Here is a 24,010-nt window from a genome sequence, read left to right as displayed (position 1 = left end):
CCCCCCCCACCTGGCCTGCCACCCCCTGTGAAGGAGAGAAGGAGGATAGGGTTGCCAGCTCTAGTTGGGAAATACCTGGAGATTTTGGGGGCACAGCCTGAGGAGGGCGGAGTTTGCCATAGAGTCCAATTGCCAAAGCGGCCATTTTCTCCAGTTGAACTGATCTCTATTGGCTGGAGATCAGTTGTAATAGTGGGAGATCTCCAGCCATCACATGGAGGTTGGCAACCCTAGAGAAGGAGGAAGTGGCAGTTTGTCACCTGCTCTCCTGCTCTTTGTGAGGGCAGAAGTGATTTCTTCCTCCTAGTAGAAAAGATTACTGTTTAAATTATACTTTCGGGCTCCTTCTCAAGGTACCTCCAACTAGCCCCTGTTCCTGTGTCTTTAAGAAGAGCTTGTTCTGCAGATATTAATGTGTGTTTCCACAGTGTAAAAAAGTCTTTTTCTACTCTCTGGAAATCAAACTCTTATTAGGCCAAGTTTCCCCCTCATCAGTTGGCAGGCAGTTAATTCAAGAATTATAAAAGGAAGCTTCATGGAGTGCATCATTCCCAAAATCGTACTTTCATAGTGAACAGAAGCATCCATGATGACCTTTCAATTCCTTTCAGTATACAAATCATTACATAAATCAAATGAAAATAAGTAGTGTGTTTACTTCAATCATGTGGCTGATTTGGCACTGTGCATTTAAGACTACAAAATAATACTATAAAGCATTCCAGGAAACCACACTGGAGTAATTTAAGTGTGTAATTTAAGCAAAAGGACTGGCCTACATTTGTAAGGTTGCCAACTTTCAGGTGGTGGCTGGAGATCTCCTGGGGTTACAACAGAGAAAACGGCCACTTTGGAAGGTAGAATCTATGTCATTATACCCCACTGAAATCCCTCCATTCCCTAAATCCCACTGTCCTCAGGCTCCACCCCAAAAACATTCAGGTATTTTCCAACCTGAAGCTGCTAACTCTATACAATCTGCCATGTCAGAATTCTATCATCTCATTCTGCTGTATGTTTAGACCAGACTTCAGAAGTAGACACTTGTGTTTTAACATTAAGAGATTGCTCATTCATTAATCAGACTATATCTTACATCTTGGATTTCATCCACATATGCTGCTAGCTTTTCCAGCATGTAAGCCAAATAGATAACATCCATCTTATCTGCAAACTTGGCCGCACCTCTTGTGTAGGCTGCAAGCTGGTGTGAAAATTCAAGTGCGTTGGTGGCATTAAGATGCATCTAAAAAAAACACACACAACAACCGTTGCATATAAAATACAGCTAAAGGTTTAACCACACTTGATCTTCAACTGTAATACATCCAGTCCAGTACGTGGCAATATAAATGATATGCTACACTAGCAAATAAAAGTATACCAATTTTTTTGTGGAGAAAACTTTCCCTTCACTGCTACTAACAGTAGCCTCTCATCCTTCTTCAGCAGCCAGGTAACCATACTAACGTAAGAAAGATAAGAAAGAACAGCACAAGCATCACATTTCTGATATAAGCAGTTTGACTTTTCTTGCTCACATCTAGAATATTTGCAGAGGCTGTGTACTCCAGGATATTTCAGATCACATCCTTTCAATATTGTGCACCTTAGGCAACAGAGAAGCAAACTTTGGTTTCTGTGCACTGTACTGATAAGAGATATGCAACATCTCCAGTACACTCTAAGCATAACAGCCATGTCATTTTACCTGACTAAAGCCATGAAGGACTTGAGTTGCTTCTTGAGAATAAGGACATTCAGAATAGCTTTCTTCAGCCCACCGACCAGTGCGATTACACTTACGCCATGCTTTTGGCTTTTCTGCTCCATTCAGAAGGGAAACTGAATTGAGTGAATACTGGAGACATGAGTGGTAAGCAATTATTCCTGCCAGAGTCTTGGGCCACCTACAAGCAAAAATAATAACAAACAACCTTAACATTATGCAGGGCAGAAATTGCTTAGATGGCACTATTGGTCCCTCACAGGCTTGGTTGTGCCCCCATAGGGCTTCTGGGTAGAGGGGAGCCAATGGTTGTGCTCCTAGGCCTGGCTAGGGCCTTTAAAAGGTCTAAGGGAGGAGGGCAGTGAGGGCAGAGCAGCTTTGGCTTCCTGGTCAGAAGGTAAGGAATACAGAGGTGCTCAACATCTGCCTCTCTCTGTCGGAAACCAAGGCACTGCAGTAGGGTTGCCAGGTCCCTCTTCGACATTGGCGGGAGTTTTTTGAGATGGAGCCTGAGGAGGGTGGGTTTGGAGAAAGGAAGGACTTCAATGCCCTAGAGTCCAATTGCCAAAGCAGCCATGTTCTCCAGGTGAATTTATCTCTGGAGATCAGTTGTAATAGCAGATCGCCAGCTACTACCTGGAGGTTGGCAACCCTACACTTCAGCCAAACTGCACCCTGGTGTGTGAGGACTGGTGCCACGGATCCTACAACACACTTCCTTTTAATATCTCAGAAACAAGTTCTACCATGGGTTTGATCAGTCCTTTTTTGTGTGTATTAACAACGGGCCAGTACTCATATATAAGGTTGTGTCCATTTCCACAAATTCTGCTGTGAATATCTTGAGTGCCATCACAAAGAAAGCCCTAGCTTTGATATTATAATAATGTATTTACATTTGGGTTGCCAACCTCCAGGTTGTAGCTGGAGATCTTCCACTATTACAACTGATCTCCAGCCGACAGGGCAGGGTTTGGGGAGGGCAGGGTTTGGGGAGGAGAGGGACTTCTATGCTATAGTGTCCAATTGCCAAAGTGGCAATTTTCTCCAGGCAAACTGATCTCTATCAGCTGGAGATCAGTTGTAATAGCAGTAGATCTCCAGTTAGTTCCTGGAGGTTGGCAACCCTATATGTAATATATAGTATTACACAAAAAGACATGAAATTACTTAGCATTAAAGCCTTATTTTTTTAAAAAAGAACTTTTAAAGATGCAGTTTTGATATGTACCGACAGATTCTAAGTTAGCCATGCCTTTTCAATTCTAAACAAAACTCTACCAGGAGAAGTCTTCATATTCTGCACCTGGATGGCCTCTGAAATGATTTATTATGGAGGTGAAAGATCTCTGGATGCAATGTGAACCACAGGGAGGGTTTTGTAAATAATTAAAAGCAGAAAGAACCACAAGCCACTTCTGTCTTGCTTCTGGGCTGAGACTCACTTGGAGTGAACTGTCATGCAGCTTATTTACTGAAGGGCTAGCCATGCTTGCAGTCCGTTATAGTAACGTCAAATGCATGGTAACGGCTTCCAAAGATGAAATCAGGCTCCCCTGGAAGGAATGTACTCCTTACAGAACTAGAAGATAATAGTTTAATACATGGGAAGACTGGGATGCAATTTTAAGCTAAAAACATTTTTAAAAATCTCTTATAACGAGATGAAAAAGAACCCAAACAAACCTCAAAAAGAAAAACCAGCCTCCACCTCATAATAGGTTTTGTTCACCGAAGCTTGAATTACAGCAAGTTTTCAATTACAAATACCACCTGGGCCTGTCAGCGCAAAAGCCTCAACCTTTCCATTACATTTAATGCTTCTCCTTCCTCTAAAATAAACTGTTCTTTTTTTAGTTTTCTTTTTGTGGTGGTTATATCTTGCTTCCTGCGTGTTTGCTATAATATCAAAACCCCAAAAAGACCTTTTCATGATAAATTATTGGCATGTAAGCTGCATCCGAGAGGAGAAATCTTTCAAGAAAGCTTCAGGTACGAATGTTAACTTGAGTCGCAAAGATGTTCTCTATAATTCTGTATTCATTTCTTTGAAATGCCAAAGGAAATCTATGGACGCAGTATGCTTTTGATGTAAGTTTCTAAAATAAATTTGTGTGGACTTTCTGAGAGATGATCAATAGGACAGAAATGTGAATTCCTATGCTTTTTGATTGATAGAAAATGAAACGGCACAACGCCTTTGGCGTTAGCTGAGCATTTATATATCTTTTATTTATAAAGAAGAGAATGACATTTACTGGCAAGGGAGTGAAGGGTTTCTTAATGAAAGCTGCATTGTGTAGCAGTCAGTACAAGTTTATCTAATATATTTTCAAAGTGACTCATTAAAGAGCACCTCAAGTTGAACTTTTTTGTGCTGAGTAGAAACGAAGGCTGCAGTGACAATCACTTCTTCAACTTTTCAAAGGAAAACATGGGCTTTTACTCCCCACCCTCACCCCCGAAAGATTCCTTCTGTTCTGTAAGTCTTATACAGACAGCCTGGTAAGTGTGGTGAAAACAGCATGCATTTTTTCCAGAGCTGGCAAGAACTCCCAAACTCAATGCTAATTACACTGTTTAAGCGCAGCCTATCTCCACTGCTTAGAGATAAATAATTATAGAGGGGCCTTTACCCTGGCCAGGTGTGCAGCCTTACCCTCTGCTATGCTAGATTTAAGAAGATACCCAGGGAGGAGAGATTCTTCCCTTGTAAATCAGGGGACTTAGAAACTATTGAGCACGCCCTCCTAAACTGTAATTTTTACACATTACCTCATTCTAGGTTTATTGAGCCCCTCTTATTGAGAATGGGACCTGACAGGGCAGGAGAAAAGACTGAGTTGCTCCTACAAGGGGATAATCCTCCAATCACTTTACAGGTTGCGAAATTTTGCTCGGCAGCAATGAAAATGTGATGCCATAGAAACGTCTCTTAGCCCAATTGGCAGATGAGTCTCAGCTGTTATTTCTCTTTTTAAGTGGTATAAGACTCGGACTGTAATTTTTTGTTTGTAAGAATATTTTAGTCCATGTTTCTGGTTTTATCTGGCTAAGGGCCGTAAATCTGAATCTGAATCACTGTTTAAGGATAAAATAAAGGGGAAGGAAGAATTTCATTTCCACTGCAAATTGTTAACACCCAAACTAGCATCTGGCTAACACTGCTGGAAAAAGGATTGTTGGACTAGATGTAGCAGGGCTCTTCCCCCCCCCCCTTTCTTATGAACTATATGAAAAAGGAAGGGGTGTTTCATACTCATTGTGTATTATTCCCTTCTGCCTCCTAAGGGTGCTTGTAGATTGAACTGGTAATATAATGTGCCTAGTAGCAAGCAGCTTTTTTGCTTCCTTTAACATTGTGCTTTAAGAGGACTTGGGTCATGTCATTAGAGTTGTTTACCAAAAAAGATATACAGAAGTTCAGGACAGGCCCACGTGACCCCTGTTTCGGGGACTAAATGCATGTGTGCTACAGTTCTTACCCTCTACAGCACTGGTTCCCAACCAGGGGTCCGTGGACCCCCAGGGATCCATGAGAACTAAATCAGGGGTCCGCGAAACAAAGTTATAAACCCATAATAAATTAATATTTACGCGGGCGGCATGGCGGCGGCTTGTGGGCGCAGAGCGCGGCAGCGTGCGGTGGTGACTCGCGGGAGCGGCATGCGACAAGTAAGGAACATGCGGGTGCGGGGAGGCCAGGGGAGGGTGCAAGCGAGCCTCACACAACCACACACAATAGGAGAAACACTCGTCAAACCTTGTTTGATGATAGCTGTCGAAGAGGTTTTAGGGATGGAAGCCAAAACGAAAATACAAGAAATACCTCTATCGAACAACATGGTAAAAGCTTGAATTGAAATTATGTCAAATGACATCGAGGAGCAGCTTGTTTCGAAAATAAAAAATTTGCCATGTTTCACTTTGCAGTGTGATGAATCGACAGACTTTTCTAATTGCAGTCAGTTGCTCGTATTTGTCCGCTTTTTAGATGACAACAACACTATTAAAGAGGAATTATTGATTTCGCGGAAACTGGAAATGACGTCAAAAGGTATCGACGTCATGAATATAATAGCAGAGTATTTTGCGAAATATAGCATTATGTAGGAAAAGCTCGCCGGCTTCTGTACGGATGGCGCTCCAGCCATGTTAGGATCACGCTCTGGTCTAGCAACATTAATAAAACAGAAGAATCCTTTAGCAATAACAACTCATTGTATCATACATCGTCAGGCGTTAGCTTCCAAGACTCTTCCTAAAAGCCTTGTTAATACCACGGAAATGGCCATAAAAGTGGTCAATGTTATTAAAAGCAGCGCCTTAAATACACGCCTTTTTAAAAAACTGTGCACTGAAATGGACTCCGATCATGAGACTCTTCTTTTCCACACCAAAGTTCGTTGGCTATTGAAAGGCAATATGCTAGGAAGGTTATTTGAACTAAGAAAAGAGGTTGAGCTGTTTCTAGACGAGAAGAAAATTAAAGATTTACTAGAGCTGTTTTCTGATTCGAAAAGTCAGATGCATTTGGCTTATCTTGTGGATATTTTCTCACATTTGAATAAACTAAACTTACAGTTGCAAGGTTCTGGAAACATAAATTTAGCAGGTGTGGGAACCATTTTTATGTTTGAAGATAACCTGCGTGCCTTTATTTGCAAACTTCAATTATGGGTAGGCGAAAACAATTATTCTGCCTTTGTGACATTAAAAGCACTGGTCGATGATAGTAAAGATGACATGATCACCGCAAATATACAAGACAACATCAGATGTCATCTACAAATGCTGGTCGATGAATTCCACCGTTACTTCCTGGAATATAACCAGACAGAATCAAAAGATACCCAAAAGCTGATTCGCAATCCTTTTGGTATTGCTGTTGAAGAGGTTGCAGAAGCAATCCAGGAAGAGCTCATTGATTTCCAAAATGATAGGCACTGTAAGGATGCGTTTGAATCAGTTTCTCTTGAAGAGTTCTGGTGTAAAAAAGCAATTTCATATCCTACAGTTCGAGGATTCGCCTTGCCATATCTTATGCTCTTCTCCACAACTTATTTATGCAAACAAGGGTTTTCTGCTTTGCTTATAATTAAGAACACGACAAGAAATCGATTGGAAGCAAGTGATGATATTCGTGTAGCTCTGAGCAACAGTATTAGCCCCAGAATTGCCCAGCTTGTAAAAAGGATGCAAACTCAAAAATCACATTGATTTACAATTAAAAGTTCTCTATTATAAAAAATATATTCAAATATTATTCTAAGTTTAATGTTTAACTAACAGTTATGATTAAAGTTTATTTTCAAATTCTCTGAATTTTTATTTTGAACCTTGGGGTCCCTGCACCGAACAAAAAAGTCCTAGTGGTCCCTGGTCAAAAAAAGGTTGGGAACCACTGCTCTACAGGCACCAAGCAATTCTACACACAATGGTTCCCTGCTTGCCAGCCCACATAATAGAAATAGATGATTGTAGAATAGGGTTGCTGGTTCCAGGTAGGGAAATACCTGGAGATTTTGGGGGTAGAGCCTGAGGAGGGTGGGGTTTGGAGAGGGGAGGGACTTCAATGCCGTAGAGTCCAATTGCCAAAGTGGCCATTTTCTCCAGGGGAAGTGATCTCTGTCGCCTGGAGATCAGCTGTAACGGGGGAGATCTCCAGCCGCCACCTGGAGGTTGGCAACCCTACCGTAGAACCAGGAGAAGACAAATGCTCCATATGGGCATCCTCCTACAGTTCACTTATATATGTTAATACATTATTGGAAGTGGCAGGCTGCCATTGTAAAATCAATTGTACTTTCAATCAAAAGCTGGCTATTTAAATTCATAAACTGACTTCAGGATCACACCAAATCTCTTCTCTATGGGAACCACGATATGAAATGTTCAGCTTTGGGTGGGGTTTATTAATTGAAAATGAGGGCTGAATCCTGCAGAGTCATTTCACTAATGGTGGTGCTTTCCTTCATCGCAAGGAGCTCTCTGCTGAAACAAAAGCTCCTCTTGGGCTAGCAGGAGGCTTCTTATGCCAGGGAAAAGTGCTGCCATTAGGGAAACAAATATGCAGGATCCAATCCATAATCTTCCTTCAGAGAAATCTTTCTGTCAGCGCAGGCCATTTTAGTTATACATTTAGTTTCTTTATGAAATCACTTTCATAGACATTGAGCTGCTGCTAACACCCCAGCAACGATACCAGAAGCAGACTGGCATTATGACTGGAGTGGCAGACTAGGAAGAGTCTGATTCAAATCCCTTTGCCATGAAGCTCACTGAGTAGCCTTGGCCAGTCACTCGCTTAGTCTTCTCTCTAAATCACCAAAGACTCTGTGGTTTTACCATAGCATTTCCAGTGATTCCTAGAGAGGTGCGGTGTCAGCTCCAGGTTTTTCCCCAGAAGTGATGTCACACCACCAGTGACAATGTTTCCCCCCCGTCCTGCCGGCCACTGGGTGCCAGTGGGTAACTCAGCAGGCATATGGCAGCCCCACCTGCAAGCCAGAGCCCAACAGACCTCAAAGATGAGCTCTCACTGGTCATTTGTAAATCTTAGCAAGAAGCAAGTCATACCTGAAATCTCCTTTATTGTTAATTATCCTTTCAGCCGGACAGTAGGGGGCAGCTGTTTCCAGTACCACAATCTCTACTTGCTTGGAGATACTTCCGTAGGAGTTGTTGACCATACATTCCCACATTCCTGTTGCATCAGTATCAATGCTCGACAAGACAAGTTCACTACAAGAAGATCGAAAGTAGACAAATTATTGCCATAACCAAAATGTTCTGAAAACTCTTCATTAGACAGAGTCCTATAACCCTCCAGGAGGCACCATTGTTCCATGGTCTTTTAACTTATTTATATACAATCATGTGCCTGTCCTCCATACCCCAAACCATTAAAGTATTGTATTAAGATTTTTTTTAAATAGAGGCTTCTGGACATGCACGGTGCAGCTCACAGTATCAGAGATGTATTTTAGAATCTTCTGAATAGCAGTAAGTTCGGCACCCAGTCCTGTTATGCATCCAGTTATGCAACGGCCTGCCACCCAAGCCTGCCACCCAAGTCTACTTTGAGAATTCAGTGGCATATTAAAAATAAATCATTCTTTGAAAATTATATTTCTCCAAAATTAAGAATGGCCACTGGCAAAGCTACTGGCCCTGACCCAACAAAAAGTAAAGCATGCTTAGGCCTCCTGACAGTCTTAATTGCTCTTACCTCTGTACTAGAATGTGGCCATTAAACAAAGAAATCCGAACAGTTTCATGAGACTAATTGGTTCCTCAGAATTTTAAGGGGGGGAAGAAAGAATTTAGGGCTGGATCTTGGCAATAAGCTCATGGAGGGAGTTGGCACAGCGGATTTTCCCATATTCCCAGAAGCCTGCTGCTTGTCCCAGAAACCTCCTTGAGGGCCACGGAATCCCTGTGAATAAAATGTACCACAAGCTGCCAGCAGAAAAAGGGGTAAAGTTAATTTCTCTCAATTCTTTCTCCCCCCTTCCTGTATTGTGGTGCATCTTGTTCATGAGGGGACCCCAACTCTGGGAGAGCATTTTCATGCCAAGCAATGGGGTGCTGGGGGTAAGCGGAGGAAAGTCTATTCTATCAACTCCTCCCATGAGCTTTTCTGTGGGATATGATCCTTTCAATTTCCCCAAGTCTAACCCTGAAACTGTTAGTAACCCAATTTTGTTATAAAAAAGCTTGATAAATTAATCCTTGCAACTACAACATTGACTTATTTAATTAATGACTTCCACAATATGAGTATATTGTGTGAGGATTCAATGCTATGCGTCTGCTGTAACTTTAAATATAGAATATATTTTAATTAAATTAATCCCTCTAAGATGAACATTGACTTATTTATTGTCCCATTTTGTGGGCTATACCAGTGATGGCGAACCTTTTAGACACCGAGTGCCCAAACGGCTGCAGCTCAGCTGAGAGAGAGGGAGGAGTTTGCCCCAGGTGCAAGGAGAGGGAGGGCGCCAGCACAGGCTTGGGGAGCATGGGCTTGGGGAGAAGGAGCACCGCACCACGGCAACAGGGCACAGCCCTAGGCAGACGCGAGGGCTCCGCGCGTGCCCACAGAGAGGGCTTGGTGTGCCGCTTGCGGCACGCGTGCCATAGGTTCGCCAACACAGGGCTATACCATTAACACAATATAACTTGGTTTGACTTTATGTAAAGGGAGAAGATATAAAAATTAAATATAAAAAACCTTTCACTGACAAATGAAGTGATGAATCCAACAGATTTCAACATTGTAATGATTTCTTTTAAACAAAATGGTGGTAGTCAACCTCTGTATACTAATCATGGTTTTGCTCTTCCAGAGAAAGTATGCCGGAAAATTGTGGTAAATAGCTTTGGGTCAAAACAGTTCCACTAAGTGATTATATCTTGGGAAGATTCAGTGTTATCCATCTGCTGTAACTTTAAACAAAGCACAGTTTATTCTACTTAGCTGCAGCCCTTAACTTACAAAGATGGCAAATCCCAAGTGTGCTTTTGGAATTAACCTCACAATATACTTTCCTTCTTAGGGATGCACTGTGCTGTTAAACCCTTGCATAAGAAGTCACCACTGCCTAACTCACTTGTGTTCACTCCCTGGAGTTTGAGTTATGATGGTTGTTAATACCTTTAAATTAAATATCCAAGAGAAAATCTGTTAGAGTTGATTGATGGTCGTTTCTTTATTAACTGTAGATTTCCAGCCAAATGCTTACTGATGCTTTCTGAATATACAAAAATGTCAGCGGAAAGTATTCCCCTCTTTTGTGAGAAATACATTACAATGCAAAGTATAGAACCTAGACATCTCAGATGACAACAGGGTCATTGAAGCTAATTTGGAGCAACAGGGCACTTAACACCTTCCACAATGAAGGTGAGGTTGGATGACTTTTCCTTTCGCTTTATGACTTCTCAACTAGGCATAAAATTGCTTTTCCCTTTGGCTCTGGGTCTCAGATTTGTATGAACTTTCTAGTTTGTTCTCTATGTTGAAAAGAACATGTCCAGATATCAAACGCAGAGGAGAAATGTTCCACGCCAGCTGTAATTATCTATCACATTTTTATGCCACTCTTCCTGCCAGAAACTCAGGGTGGGGTACATGGATATCTCTTTCTCTATTTTATCCTGGTAGCAATCCCATGAGGTAAATTAGGTGGAGACAGTGTGACAGCCTGAAGGTTTGAGTGGGGATATGAATGGAAGTCACCCTAGTCCCAGCTCAACACTTTTAACTACTACACCACACGGACTTCCTGCATTGTGCCTTTTTTAGGTACACATTTTCAAACATTCAAAAATTTAATCCCCTGGCCCTACCTATAGTCTGAGACACTACAGTCCTTTTTGCTACCCATAGAATGTTCTGCTACACACTCATCCTGAAAATGGTTTCTCCTGAAGCAAACTGCCGCCCTTGATCCAGTTTGTTGCATGTAAACAAATTTATTTACTTCATTTATACCCAGCCTTTCTTCCCAAAGGTGACTCAAACCATCATACAGCACTCTCCTCTCATCCATTTTATCCTCAAAACAACCCTATGAGATAGGTGAGGCTGAGAGTATGGCTGGCCCAAGGTGACCCAGCATGCTTCCATGACAGACCAGCTATATTAAACTGGATTTCCCAGATCCTAGTCAGATACTTTAGACACACCGGCTCTCAACAGATAAAAAAAACACCAGTTCATTCTGTATGTTACATATTTATCCCATAATGATCCTAACTATACTGAGCAGCTAAAACCGAGGTTTTAGTGCGGGACACCTAAGCTTGGTTTCTATCACAGAAATCATGCAACCAGTTACAAAGCAGCATGTAAAGAGGCAGGGATTCAAATGCTTCCTGCGTCTTTGGGGCTCTTTATGAGCAGAAGAAAGGCTTTTTAAAAACGAGGTTTGAATTTCTCCCTTCCCCTTTCAGATTGCTCCATTTTTTGTTTTTTCCTCTTAAAATGCTTTTTTATTTGGCAATTGGGTTTTGGAGGGACTTTCTGTCACAGTAAACACTGCAAAGTAAGCCAATTACAAAGCAGCATTTAAAGGGGCAGGGACGATTTGAGCTTGGAGACTGCTGGTGCATAGATTCCCAACAGGAAAGTGTGGGTCCAGCGAGCAACGAACCTCAGGTAAAACTCCCATGCATAAATGACCTGACAGAATCAAAAAATGGGATTTCTTCTAACCCTTAGAGATAAGCTTCTATTGTCCTTTCTTCTAACATAGGTTGGCTCAAGAAATCACTCCTCCAAGACCTGCTATGCTGGCTGGGAAAAGACAAGTCCAGTGCTGCTAACATCTCTGATGCTCATCACTCTTGTCAAAACATGGCTGCTTGCTCTCTATTAACAAGAAACTATTCTTCCCGGCTATTTATTTATACCTCACTTTTCTCTTCGTTGGGGACCTGAGGTTCAACATCATTCTACCCTCCTCCATTTTCGCCTCACAACAGTAACAATCCTGCAAAGTAGGTTAAAGTGAGTGAGACTGGCCCAAGGACATTCAGATCCCAGTCTGATACTTTAGCCACTACACTATTCTATCTACTAGCTTTCTGTCGCCTCACTTTGTAACACATGATCTTTAAAAAATCCTGAATCAATTATAGATTTGCTTTAGTTATCTAAGTGTATGATAATGTTACTGATGCTGATTGGAATTGCTGCTTTTATCCCGTGTTTACCCTGTGTACCAAAGAGCAATATATCCCAGGGTATCAACACTGTGCAATACATTACAACAGTGAATGACCCTTACAAATAACCCCTTCTTCAAATTTAGAAAGGACAGCGACACAAGGCATTGCATTTTTTACACCAATATTATAGTTCAAAGGGTAAAATTAAAGGAAATTTCCAATTTTCAAAGCTGACATTCCTTACTATGTCTTCAAGGAGCCTTGAATGACCAAAGTGTTGATGTAAACGTAGTAAGAAACAGTCAGAACATAGTTCAAGAGACTCTGCACAGTGAGTGGAGTAAGAACCATCTGGCAAATCATGAATTAATTTATACTCTGCAAAATATTGCAAGGGAAGTAGGTATCTTGGTGAAACAACTCACCATCTGGACATAGCAAGTGATGAATAGATCTTACTCTCCATAGAAACACTATAGCAACTAAGAAACAAAGTTCTGTAAAATGTTGAGGAGTTTCCTTTTGCTACTGTATTATCTTTGCTAACTTAATTTTTTTGCAAACTTCAGGGGAGGTTAAAATGGGGGATGTGAGTTTGGGCTCAGTCTCCGGGATGGTTATACTACTGCCCACTATGACCACTCCTGCCCTGGGACGTAAACCAGCCCCCCCCCCCCCGGTTTACCATGGAACTTGGTGACTAGACGAGAGCTGGGAGAGTATGGGTGTGCATTTGGTTATGCCGAACCGAAAAAAGCTGGGGGGAAATCCTTTTTGGCTTTTTTTTTTTCAGTCGGAAAAAGGCACCATTTGACTGGAGCAGAAAAAGCCGAATCTGAAAAACCCAAAAATGTTTGGCAGCGGGGGAGGCTTTTCAGGACTTCCCAAAGAGCAATACATCCCCTTTTACAGATGCCTCCATTGAAGTCTATGGGGAATCTGCTTCTATCTTTAAAAAAAAACCCCTCCAGAGCCCCAAAAAGATTCCCCATTGAGTATAAAGGAGCTGAAAATTTTCAGATATCTGGAAAAAAAGCCGGGGGGGGGGGAGGGAACACACATACTGGTAAAAATGGTTTCATGGGGCTACACCTGCCTTTTTTGTGCCTGTAAAAAGGGGCGTTCCCGGACTAGAAAGGCTTTGGAAGCTGCCTAAAGGCAGCTCTATCCCCGGGAACACCCCCTTTGGTGCCGGCACGTGCCCTTGTGCAGGAGATAAGCTGCCGGTGAGGCTGAGCTGTTGCCTGTGGCTCACACTGCTGCACAGATCCCCTGCAGTGGCATAGGTGCCTCTGCATTGGCATCCATGCCAGTTTAGACATCGTAAGTGGCATATACACCGCCGTACGGGATATGTCGCCTCCTCACCCATTTCTTCCCCCCTTTCAGGATTGCATGGTTCCTGCAGTAGTGTAGATATGTTTGGACAAGTGCATTATGAGATTCACATACAAAAGGGCAACGCTATGACTATATTAAATATGAATTGATGATACATCCCCATTACAATAGATGAAGTTTCCTTATTGCCACAACAAAAAAGAATATGAAATGTATGCTTGATGGCCACCTTACTTAAATATAATGATTGGTATATTCAAAATTTATAATGTACAGTAGAAATTAATTCTGAAAAGCGGACATAACACTCTACTGTAGCCTACAGTGTTGGTCACTGCCAATGTAGAAGCTCAACACAGAGAAACCTGTTTTGAATACCTAATCTAGGGCAACGTTTTTTTGAGTGTGCATTTTTACCATTACAGCTATGCATTACTAATTGAACAGATCCGTGCCAGGCCTAGTGATGTAAAGCTGTTCCTTCACTGTACTGCCATAATATCTTTGCAGTGATTATGTTGCATGCTAATGGTCATTTAAATGTCAGAGATAAAAGTAAGCAAAAACAAAGAGGCCACAGTAGCATATTTAAGTTCTCATTTCCTGCAAAAGATTTTCAGAATCTGACCTAATTTCTTGTATGAATCATGAAAATTCAATCTCATTTCTGGTAGAGAAAGGAAAACAAATTATTGGGCTAGGAAGACGGTTCATACGTGCGCGCGCTCACACACACATACACAATCTCTCTCCTACAGAAAGAAAAACAGATAAACAGGTTTCTTTCCCACAGTTTAAGCAAAAAGCTTACATTGCCTACATCTATTCCAAGATACCATCAATTATTGATATGAACAAAGAATTTCAAAAGTGAACGGTGTCCCCAGTGTGCACTGTTGATGCACAAAATGAAGTTCAAAAGGTTAAAACGCTGAAAATCAAGAGAGAACGTACAAATTTAAAACCAATAAACTTGCTGACTTCAATGGCCTGACAAAGAGAAGGGGTAAGAGCCCTTTTTCTGTGAGTGGCCCACGTGTATACACTCACATGATCACATAGGTAGGGTTGCCAGCTTCGAGTTGAGAAATAACTGGACATTTTGGGGGCAAAGCCTGAGGAGGTCGGGGTTTGGGGAGGGGAGGGACTTCAATGCCATAGAGTCCAATTGCTGAAGTGGCCAATTCCTCCAGGTGAACTGATCTCTATCAGCTGGAGAACAGCTGTAATAGCAGGAGATCTCCAGCTAGTACCTGGAGGTTGGCAACCCTACACATGGGTGCTTCCTAGACAACTGAACCTTCACCTAGTAGGGTACCAATTCTGTGGTGAAAACACTCCCATGAGCATCAGATGCAGAGAAGCATTTTCACATAGGCTAACTTTAGAAGACTCCTTTCCCTGCCATACATAATTACTTATTTATCCATGCACTAAACCTCATTATAGCAAGATTTTTAATGAACAGTAATAAACACCAAGAAAAAAATGTGAGAATAAATTGAAGTATAGTTCAGGCTTATGCAGCTTCTTGGATGTACAAACGTTCACCAGCTGTTTTTACTGAGAGCTGGGTTAAACGCAAATGCATGACATGCTTCCCACATGCATCACAAGGAAACATATAACATTCATAAAATCATAGAATCATAGAGTTGGAAGGGACCACCAGGGTCATCTAGTCCAACCCCTGCACAATGCAGGAAATTAACAACTACCTCCCCCCCCACATCCCCAGTGACCCCAACCCTCCCCACACCATGCAGGATCCCACAATCAAAGCACTCTCGACAGATGGCCATCCAGCCTCTGCTTAAAGACCTCCAAAGACAGGGACTCCACCACCCTCAGAGGCAGTGCATTCCACCATCGAACAGCTCTCACCGTCAGGAAGTTCTTCCTAATGTTTAGGTGGAATCGTTTTTCCATTAGTTTAAATCCATTACTCCATGTCCTAGTCTCTGAAGAAACAGAGAACAAGCTAGTTCCCTCATCAACATGACATCCCTTCAAATATTTAAACATGGCTATCATGTCTCCTCTCAACCTTCTCTTCTCCAAACTAAACAAACCCAGCTCCCTAAGTTTCTCCTCATAGGGCATGGATTCCAGACCTTTGACCATTCTGGTCGCCCTCCTCTGGACACGCTCCAGCTTGTCAACATCTTTCTTAAATTGTAGAGCCCAAAACTGGATACAGTATTCTTCTAGTTCAATGTACAATTAGTAAAGGCTGTGTTGCAGTATGTTCACTTAATTTAAAAAATGCAGTTCTCAGGGCTGGTTTACTTATTTCAGCTGTTACACAAAAGATGCTTTAAATAATTCCATGTGTCAAGCCTTGTGTGTGGAGTGCTCACCACACAAATTGGGAATTCCCCCTCCCTCCAAGGCACTACAAATTTCTCACTCCTAAGAGATGCTGATTTAGGATTTCTGCCAAGCTTAAGGAATGCTGCCAATCTGTGCAGTAACCCACACAACGGTATTAAGGAATCCGTTAATGCATAAAAGACCATAGAGACTACCCTCTAAAGCTGCCATTGCCTCCAGGAGAACCAATCTCTGTAGCCTGTAGCTAACTTGAAATTCCCAGAGATCTCCAACCTTCATTTGAAGGTTAGCAACACTACAAACAGGGGTGGTTTGAAAGTGCATTTTGAGGATAGATCTTGGGCATGGGCCAAGAGACTTGTGAAAAGAAAAAAAAACCCATATTTTTTGTCCAGGCTTGGAAAGATGGGAGGAGTAAGGAGAGTGAGACAGGGGTGTCCTTTAACTGAGAAAGGGCATGGAATAGGAGGTGGCAGAAGGTCCTGTGGATTTTCCAAGTAAGGAAACAGATGAAGACTTCAGGCAGAGAGAGGGTGTGTTCAAAGGCAATCCAAGTGTGATTCATGTGGCATTTAGCAGGCAAGCCCTCAAAATCTTAACTACAATACTGGGACAGTCAAAACTATTTGCAGAGAAAGTAAATATGAGCATGGGTCTTTCTTTGGCAGAATGCTAACACAGCAGAACCCCTTTACAGATAAAGGTTAATTAGTGATTAACAATTAGAGCCAGATACTGGGCAAGACTCAACTTCTCATGCTATTTTCCTCAGCAAGTGGGATAAGATTGAACATGTTCCTGATTGCTCTGATGGCTTTCCTGACCTCATGATGCTGATTGGCCCAAAACTTGTTTATTGGCCCTGCAAAGACAGGGGGAAGAGAGGAGTGTCCCACAGTGGATGATGGAGGAAAAAGACAAACCAAAACTGAGGCTTCTTGGCAACAGGACCCATTGCAATATCACAAACAATAGTGGTGCCTAACTCAGACCACATGTATTTTCATTCACTCTTCTAAAAACACTGCTTATGCAGATGCATACCTCTAAATATGCAGTTATGGCCCACAGAAAGAGTAGTATCCACTGGATGTGCCAGAAGACAAGCATGTTTGCACCGTTGCTTTCGTTTATTTACAGGGTTGCCAACTCCAGCTACTAGCTGGAGATCTCCTGCTATTACAACTGATCTCCAGCCAACAGAGATCAGTTCAGCTGGAGAAAATGGCTGCTTTGGCAATTGGACTCTATGGCATTGAAGTCCCTCCCCTCCCCAAACCCTGCCCTCTTCAGGCTCCGCCTCCAAAATCTCCTGCCGGTAGCGAAGAGGGACCTGGCAACTTTATTTATTTAACACATGAAGCCACCTTACACTGAATCAGACCATCAGCCAATCAAGGTCAGTATTGTCTGCTCAGGCTGACAGCAACTATCCAGGATCTCAGGTGGAGGTCTTTCACATCACCACTTACCCTTTTAGCTGGAGACGCTGGGGATTGAACCTGGGACCTTCTGCATGTCAAGTAGAGGCTCTGCCACTGAGGCTCATTCCCTACCTCAGCTCTTTTTACATTCATAATTATGGTTACTTTGATGTAATCCAGTTGCCTCTGGGTTTATCAACCCAGCCCACAACAGGTATCGGTCAACAACAACAGTCTAATATTTTTTTTAAACCCTGCTCAAAAGCTTTGTAAGTAGAATATTTCCAAGTCGATGAATAAAACGTGCTAATCTCCTTTTGATAATCCTTGATTATTTGATTGCATACCCTTGGGAACAGCGAGAAAAAGGCAGCCAACAGAGTTCGCCACTCTAATTAATTTCAAAGTCATTCTTTGTTGCATGATTGTAAGGCAGTGTTCCATTTGGAAACCTACTTGTGGCTGAAGCGCTATCTTGCCCAGAGTGTGGCAGCTGTATTATGTTGCATCCTTTAAAGGATGAACAATTTTGTTCCAGAATTATGGTAGTTGAAGAGGAGGTTAACAATTGTCGTCTATGACCAACACAGTAAAACAATCAAACCACCAGAATATAGGATGCCAACCAGTGACTATTGCCAAGCAGCATTCTTTTTGTCATATACCTTCCATTTGTCTTATATGACCCAATATAAGCAATGTCCTCCCACTTAGCTATGTGCATTCTTTATAGTTAATCTTCTGAGCAACAATATGCTCCACAAGCCACTCATTTGCCCCATGTTAGCATTGCTAGAAGAAGAAAAAGAAGAGTTGCTTTTTATATGCCAACTTTCCTCACCATCTAGGGAAGACTCAAACCTGCTTACAATCACCTTCCCTTCCCCTCCTCACAACAGACACCCTATGAGGTAGGTGGAGCCAAGGGAACTTGTTGAGAGCTGTGACTAGCCCAAGGTCACCCAGCAGGCTTCATGTGCAGGCGTGGGAAAACCAACCCGGTTCGCCAGATTAGCATCCGCTGCTCATGTGGAGTGGGAAATCAAACCCGGTTCTCCAGATTAGAGTCCACTGCTCCCAACCACTGCTATTAACCACTACATCATGCTGGCTCTGTGCTAATCTATTCTAGATTCGTTTTTTGATCCCAGCTAGGATCCCAGAAGACCCTGTTAGTGGGTGAAATCCATCCCCATCCTTCCACTAGGAGGCTAGTGGGTACTCTGGAAAGAAAAACCATGGATTACCTTTTCTGTATGTATGGAACCAAGGACATGACCTGACTTAATTCAAGGCAGCTTCTGCATTGGTTGGGCTTTTAAAGCTTCAGAACTTTGGTGTATTATTTTTGAGGATTCCTGTGTACAGAAACAACAATGCATATGTTCACATTTCAAAAGGGTGTGGTAGGATTTTCTTCCAGTTACAGGTTCAAGCTCACATGAGATCACCTAGGCAATCATGTGGTCTACCATTAGAGGGGTAAAATGTCTGGGGCTCCCCTTCAGTCCGAGTCCCGAAATCATCCATCTCCTCCTCCAATTCCTCCTAGGATCAAAAGGCAGATGGTACCACAGTCAGGAACGCCACCATCTGTGTTCGGCTTACTACTCCTCTTTCTTTTCTTCTTGGGAGATTTGAAGTTCTATTCCTCCAGTTCCACTGCAAAAAGAGTGCCTGTATGCAAATCAGCATTTAGGCATAACTTGATTATAACTTTCGGCGTATCGTCAAAGTGGCTGTTAAGTAGTAAACTACAGATAGAGTAACAGCCAGACAGCAGATAGATTAAGTGGTAGTCATGAGAACATACAGGAAAGTGTGAAATCAATGGAGTAATCAAAGAAGATCTTATAGAAGAATATAAATCACAACTGAATAAAAAATGGATAAGTGTTTCTGTCTTTGCCTTTCCACATGGGCAGACTCTGTTTGGGGTTTTCAAAAATCTGCCAGCTAATTCATTGTGGGGGTAAGGCATTATGTCTGGCCAAGAGGAAAGTCTTCGAAAAGTTGGAATGGTTAAGAATTCAAGATAATATGGGAGCACTGGAAAAGATGGGGTGCTTTGTCTAAAGTTCTATTAAATATGGTAGCAGAGCCCTCTTGCATTCTACTAGTTATTCAGAACAGCTGCATAGGAAGCTGCCTTACATTAAGTTGGTCTGCAAAACACAACAGCAGGCTGGCTAATCTCTGATAAATTCAATAATACCAAATTCAAACAAGATAACTGAAAACATAATAGTAACAACAATAACTACAACAAACCAGCTTTAAATGCCCTGAATGGGCAAATATATCTAAACATGTCCAAAATCCACAATAAGCAACAGGGAATAGAGTCCACCGTTTAGGAAGATGCTTTCTTCTTCTGATGAACTTTCTTATTCTCTTTTGCCCACAGGTGTTTGATCCTGTGATTTCAGCTTTGGATCACTGGTCAGTAAATGTCAAATTTAGGATCAGTCTCAGGAGTTATTTTAAATTGGATCATTTGCTCATCAAGTCCAGCAAGAGTTGACACCCCAGTAAAGTGACTGCTCAAATATTATCAACTGATCAGGCAACTGCTCCTTTGTTCAATATTCCATGAACCCACTGTGTACGTGGACGCTTACCTTTCTAAAACTGCATTATGGTTTCACTTGTTAGCCAGAGCTGCTTTCTCCCTATACGTGCAGCAGTCAAAGACTACTGGTCACCCACCACAGCTGCAGGTATCTACAAGCAGGAGAAGAATACATCCATCTTTGAACCTGAGAGTAGCCCTTTCATTTGTCCTGACAGTTTTTTTAATTTATCTAAAAAATGCCTATGCAATCTCTCTAGGGAACCTGCTGGAAGCAGCTTACAAATTAAAACACAATAAAAGCACTACGAAAGTTGTTAGCCATTAAAAACCCACCCACAGAGAAGCTTTAAAGACTCCAGAAATAGTTCACAGGCTAGAAGCAAACTATTCATTAAAAAAGCTGGGTAAAAAGCAACATTTTGGCCTGGTGCCTAAAAGAGAATGGAGCAGGTGAGCCTCAAAAGGAAGATCATTCCACAGGAAAGGTGCCACCACTGAAAAAGCCCCACCCAGTACAATCTGTACTGCAGAGCTCCTGTAATGGATTGGAATCAAGTTTAGAAATGCAGCAAATGTCAAAAGAACAGAAGATTGTGAATGAAATAACATATAACATACTGCTGTGAGAAACTTAAATTAGAGTGTGTCGGGGGGGCAAACTATTTGTTTGGTAGTATTTTATGAGTAAACTGCATGGGAAATTTCAGTGCAAATTCTGTTCTTCAGAATGTGACATGGGCAGAAAGAACAAAGAAGAGCTTGTTGAATTGTTATGCTGTCTCTAGTAACAAAAATAAACCCTTTCCCAGCACAGCAGGGGAGGGGCTATGGCTCAGGGGTAGAGCATCTGCTTGGCATGCAAAAGGTCCCAGGTTCAATTCCTGGCATCCCCAATTAAAGGGACTGGGCAAGAAGGTGATGTGAAATACCTCTGCCTGAGATCCTGGGGAGCTGCTGCGGGTCAGAGTAGACAGTACTGACTTTGATGGACTGAGGGTCTGATTCATTATAAGGCAGCTTCATGTGTGTTCATGTGTGTGACCCACACTAGGGCCCCCTTGGTTGCTATTAAGGAAAACTAAAACATATCAAGAGACCTTGCATCACTTATCTATCAGATCTTGTCTACTTTGGCCTTATGTCTGTCTTTCTGTGAGTTAATTATTTCACTGTATACATACTGAGGCAATAGTTGTTGTTTTTTAATGGTACATTTTATTCCTTTTAGCTGCAGGGCAGGGTTACCAGCTCCAGTTTGGGAAATTCCTCGAAATGGGGGTGGAGTGGGGAGGGAGTTTGAGGAGGGGAGGGAGCTCAGCACGAATGTGATGCCAATGGCCGCTTCTTGACGTTGCCATTTCCACGCGGATCACTGTAGTCTGGAGATCAGTTATAATTCTGGAAGAACCACAGGTCCCACCTTGAGATTGGTAACTAGGGTTGCCAGGTCCCCCCTCTCCTCCAGTGGGAGATTTTGGGGATGGGGATCATGAGCACATGGCCACGAGCAACACAATCCCATCATTTCCGGTTTACTTCTGGAAGCAACCATCCACAGCACAACAATTTACCAGTCAGAGCCCTGTTTGAGTGGGAAATCGTCTCGTCGCACTGCGGCTTCCCAGAAGTAAACCAGAAATTATGGGATCGCGTTGCTCATGGCCGTGAGCGCACACGTTCCTTGCTGTCATCCAGCAGATGGATTGGCGGGCAATTGCCTGCCATTCCAAGCCACCTGGTAACCCTATTGATAACCCTACCGTTGATCCTTGCTGTTTCACTGCTGAGTTTAAAAAACAAAAACAGAATGCTTGTGTGGGGTAGCAGCCCCTGGGCCACGAAGTCTTACACTCACTGTGTAGTTTTCTCCCTTTGTGTAATCCTTTTCTCCATAACAACAGCAAATCTAAGCTGTCCCTGCCTCTCATGTTTTACTGAAAACAAACAGCAATTTTCTTTCTCAGTTAGATACCAAGAGTCTCTAGACCAAACATTCCACTTAGTGAGCAAGTAGATGTTATACCTTAGCCACTTCTGTACTGTTATTTTACCTGAGAGAAAATTGCAACTCACGCTGGAGAATGGGAAAGTAGTGAGGAAGTACCATAGTTGCTTGTGGTGAGTACATTCACTGTTTCTGTGTCACACTGGCATCAAACAGGTTTTAGAGTTTTTTGTAGTGCCAGATCAATTTCATCGGGTAGTATATTAGGACAAAAAAAATAAGTGCTTACACCAAAGCCAACAAAAACTCTGTTGTACTACCTTCAACTCCTTAAAGATTATTCTCAGTGTGTAGCTCAAGAGGGACTTTAGTGTTAATTCCATGGAGTTATGAAAGAAGAAGAAGAAGAAGAAGAAGAAGAAGCTTTTAATACATTTGTACTCTTGCCATATATCCATCAGGATATGCTTTCACTTGGCATCTTTTCATTAGGTATCCATCTTTGTTTTGGAAAGACTACTGGCTCATCTGATTGTGGTGAATAGTTTCCATATCAGTACCGCCTGGCTGAATATGACAACTGAAATTTTTACTGAGCCAGTCTCTCAGCAGTCTTCCTTGAAATATTTACAACCATTACCATTTTTATTGACAGGCATTCTACATTCTAGGTTGTCACTGCCCATGAATCATTTTTTATACAACATAAGCTCCGGCTTATGCGTTGACCTGAACCATTTTAACTGGCCACTTTTCATTGTTTTTCCAGGTTTCAGCTCATGACAGAGAACCCTCTTCCACTAGGCATGTGCCTCTTGGCTGAACTTTGATCACCAGTCCCAGAAATGCTGGATGTTTTAATTCTTTATTGGACTGTAATGTTTGACATTTTTTGTCGTGCCAGCAGACCTTCAAAACAAAGTGAACGCAGAATGTGCAACATCTTTTACACTGTTTCAGAATCACGTCATTGTATCAAATCCTCTACAAAGGACTGTCATCTCTGCAACACAGTACAGCGTCAGTTTTGTTGACAGTTTGAAGGTGTGGCGTTTGAATATCCTGTGAAGGAGCTTACCCCAAGCCTGGCTTGCCTTTAATGTTATAGTCCATGTTTCTTGAGTCAGAAAACTGTTTTTCAAAATACAAGGTGACAAACTCCTTAAAAAAACCCCTGAAATAATGGCATGTAGCCACAGCTGCCGGAGCTGGCTGAAAGAGCACCTCCTTGTTTTCCCTATTCATTATATCTAACAAATACCTATCAGTATGGACATAAAAATACCATTCAGCCATTTGCAGCACCAGGGCTTTGTTGAGTGTTTATCATCTTTGATGAAGAGCGCTCTGATCACAACGCTTATCACAGCTTCGTATCGCTGGAAAGGCTGCATCATTTATTCATATAGCTACATTGGACACCGTTGTCAGCCTTAGCTATAATAAATAAGCCTGTCATTCTTCAAGAACAGTGGGTTCTCTTTCTCTTGTATACTTGACACATATGCTTTCTTCCAGTTCAAACGCACAGTGAGATTAACTCAGAAGATTAATTTAAAACAGGAGACTCATGATACACCAGACTAGAACCCTCACTGATTCCTGTTCATCTTTCTCAGTCTACCCCTGCTCAAATGCTATTCTGTCTGCACCTTTCAAATGAAATTGTGCTATAAAACCAAAAGCTGCCAAGCCTACTCTTCATTAGACAGCCACTCATGTATTCAAAAACATGATTCCCACCTCAGCTAACTTCAGCTCCTGAGAACATGTTTGTTGCATGTTGTCATTGCATATGGCATAGAAAATATATGAATGAGACTTGATAGAACCACACTATTTCAATTATTGTAGGAAATTTACCATACATTCCTGAGAATCGGAGTACAGGAATGGCGGGGAGAAGGCGCAGGCGAGGCATCTCCTAAGGCAATTCCCCATACGCCGATGAACAAAACAAAAAGCCGTTTTGCGGCTTTTTT

The 24,010-nt window shown here is 42.1% G+C and overlaps 1 protein-coding gene across 2 annotated transcripts in view; it reads right to left on the bottom strand.

Moving 5' to 3' along the window:
• The window catches only part of ADGRA1 (adhesion G protein-coupled receptor A1), a 475,126-nt gene that overhangs the window by 227,202 nt on the left and 223,914 nt on the right, over positions 1-24,010 (bottom strand). For both annotated transcript variants that reach the window (XM_056849586.1, XM_056849587.1), the window contains 3 exons: positions 8,309-8,473; positions 1,712-1,910; positions 1,097-1,246 (listed from right to left, as the gene is read on the bottom strand). In XM_056849586.1, coding sequence (XP_056705564.1) covers positions 1,097-1,246; positions 1,712-1,910; positions 8,309-8,473 — 514 coding nt within the window. The remainder of the gene's footprint in view (positions 1-1,096; positions 1,247-1,711; positions 1,911-8,308; positions 8,474-24,010) is intronic.

Source organism: Euleptes europaea, chromosome 5 (assembly GCF_029931775.1).
Source record: "Euleptes europaea isolate rEulEur1 chromosome 5, rEulEur1.hap1, whole genome shotgun sequence".
Taxonomy (NCBI): domain Eukaryota; kingdom Metazoa; phylum Chordata; class Lepidosauria; order Squamata; family Sphaerodactylidae; genus Euleptes; species Euleptes europaea.
The sequence above is the reverse complement of the archived record's forward strand: the minus strand, read 5'-3'. Positions and strand labels throughout refer to the sequence as shown.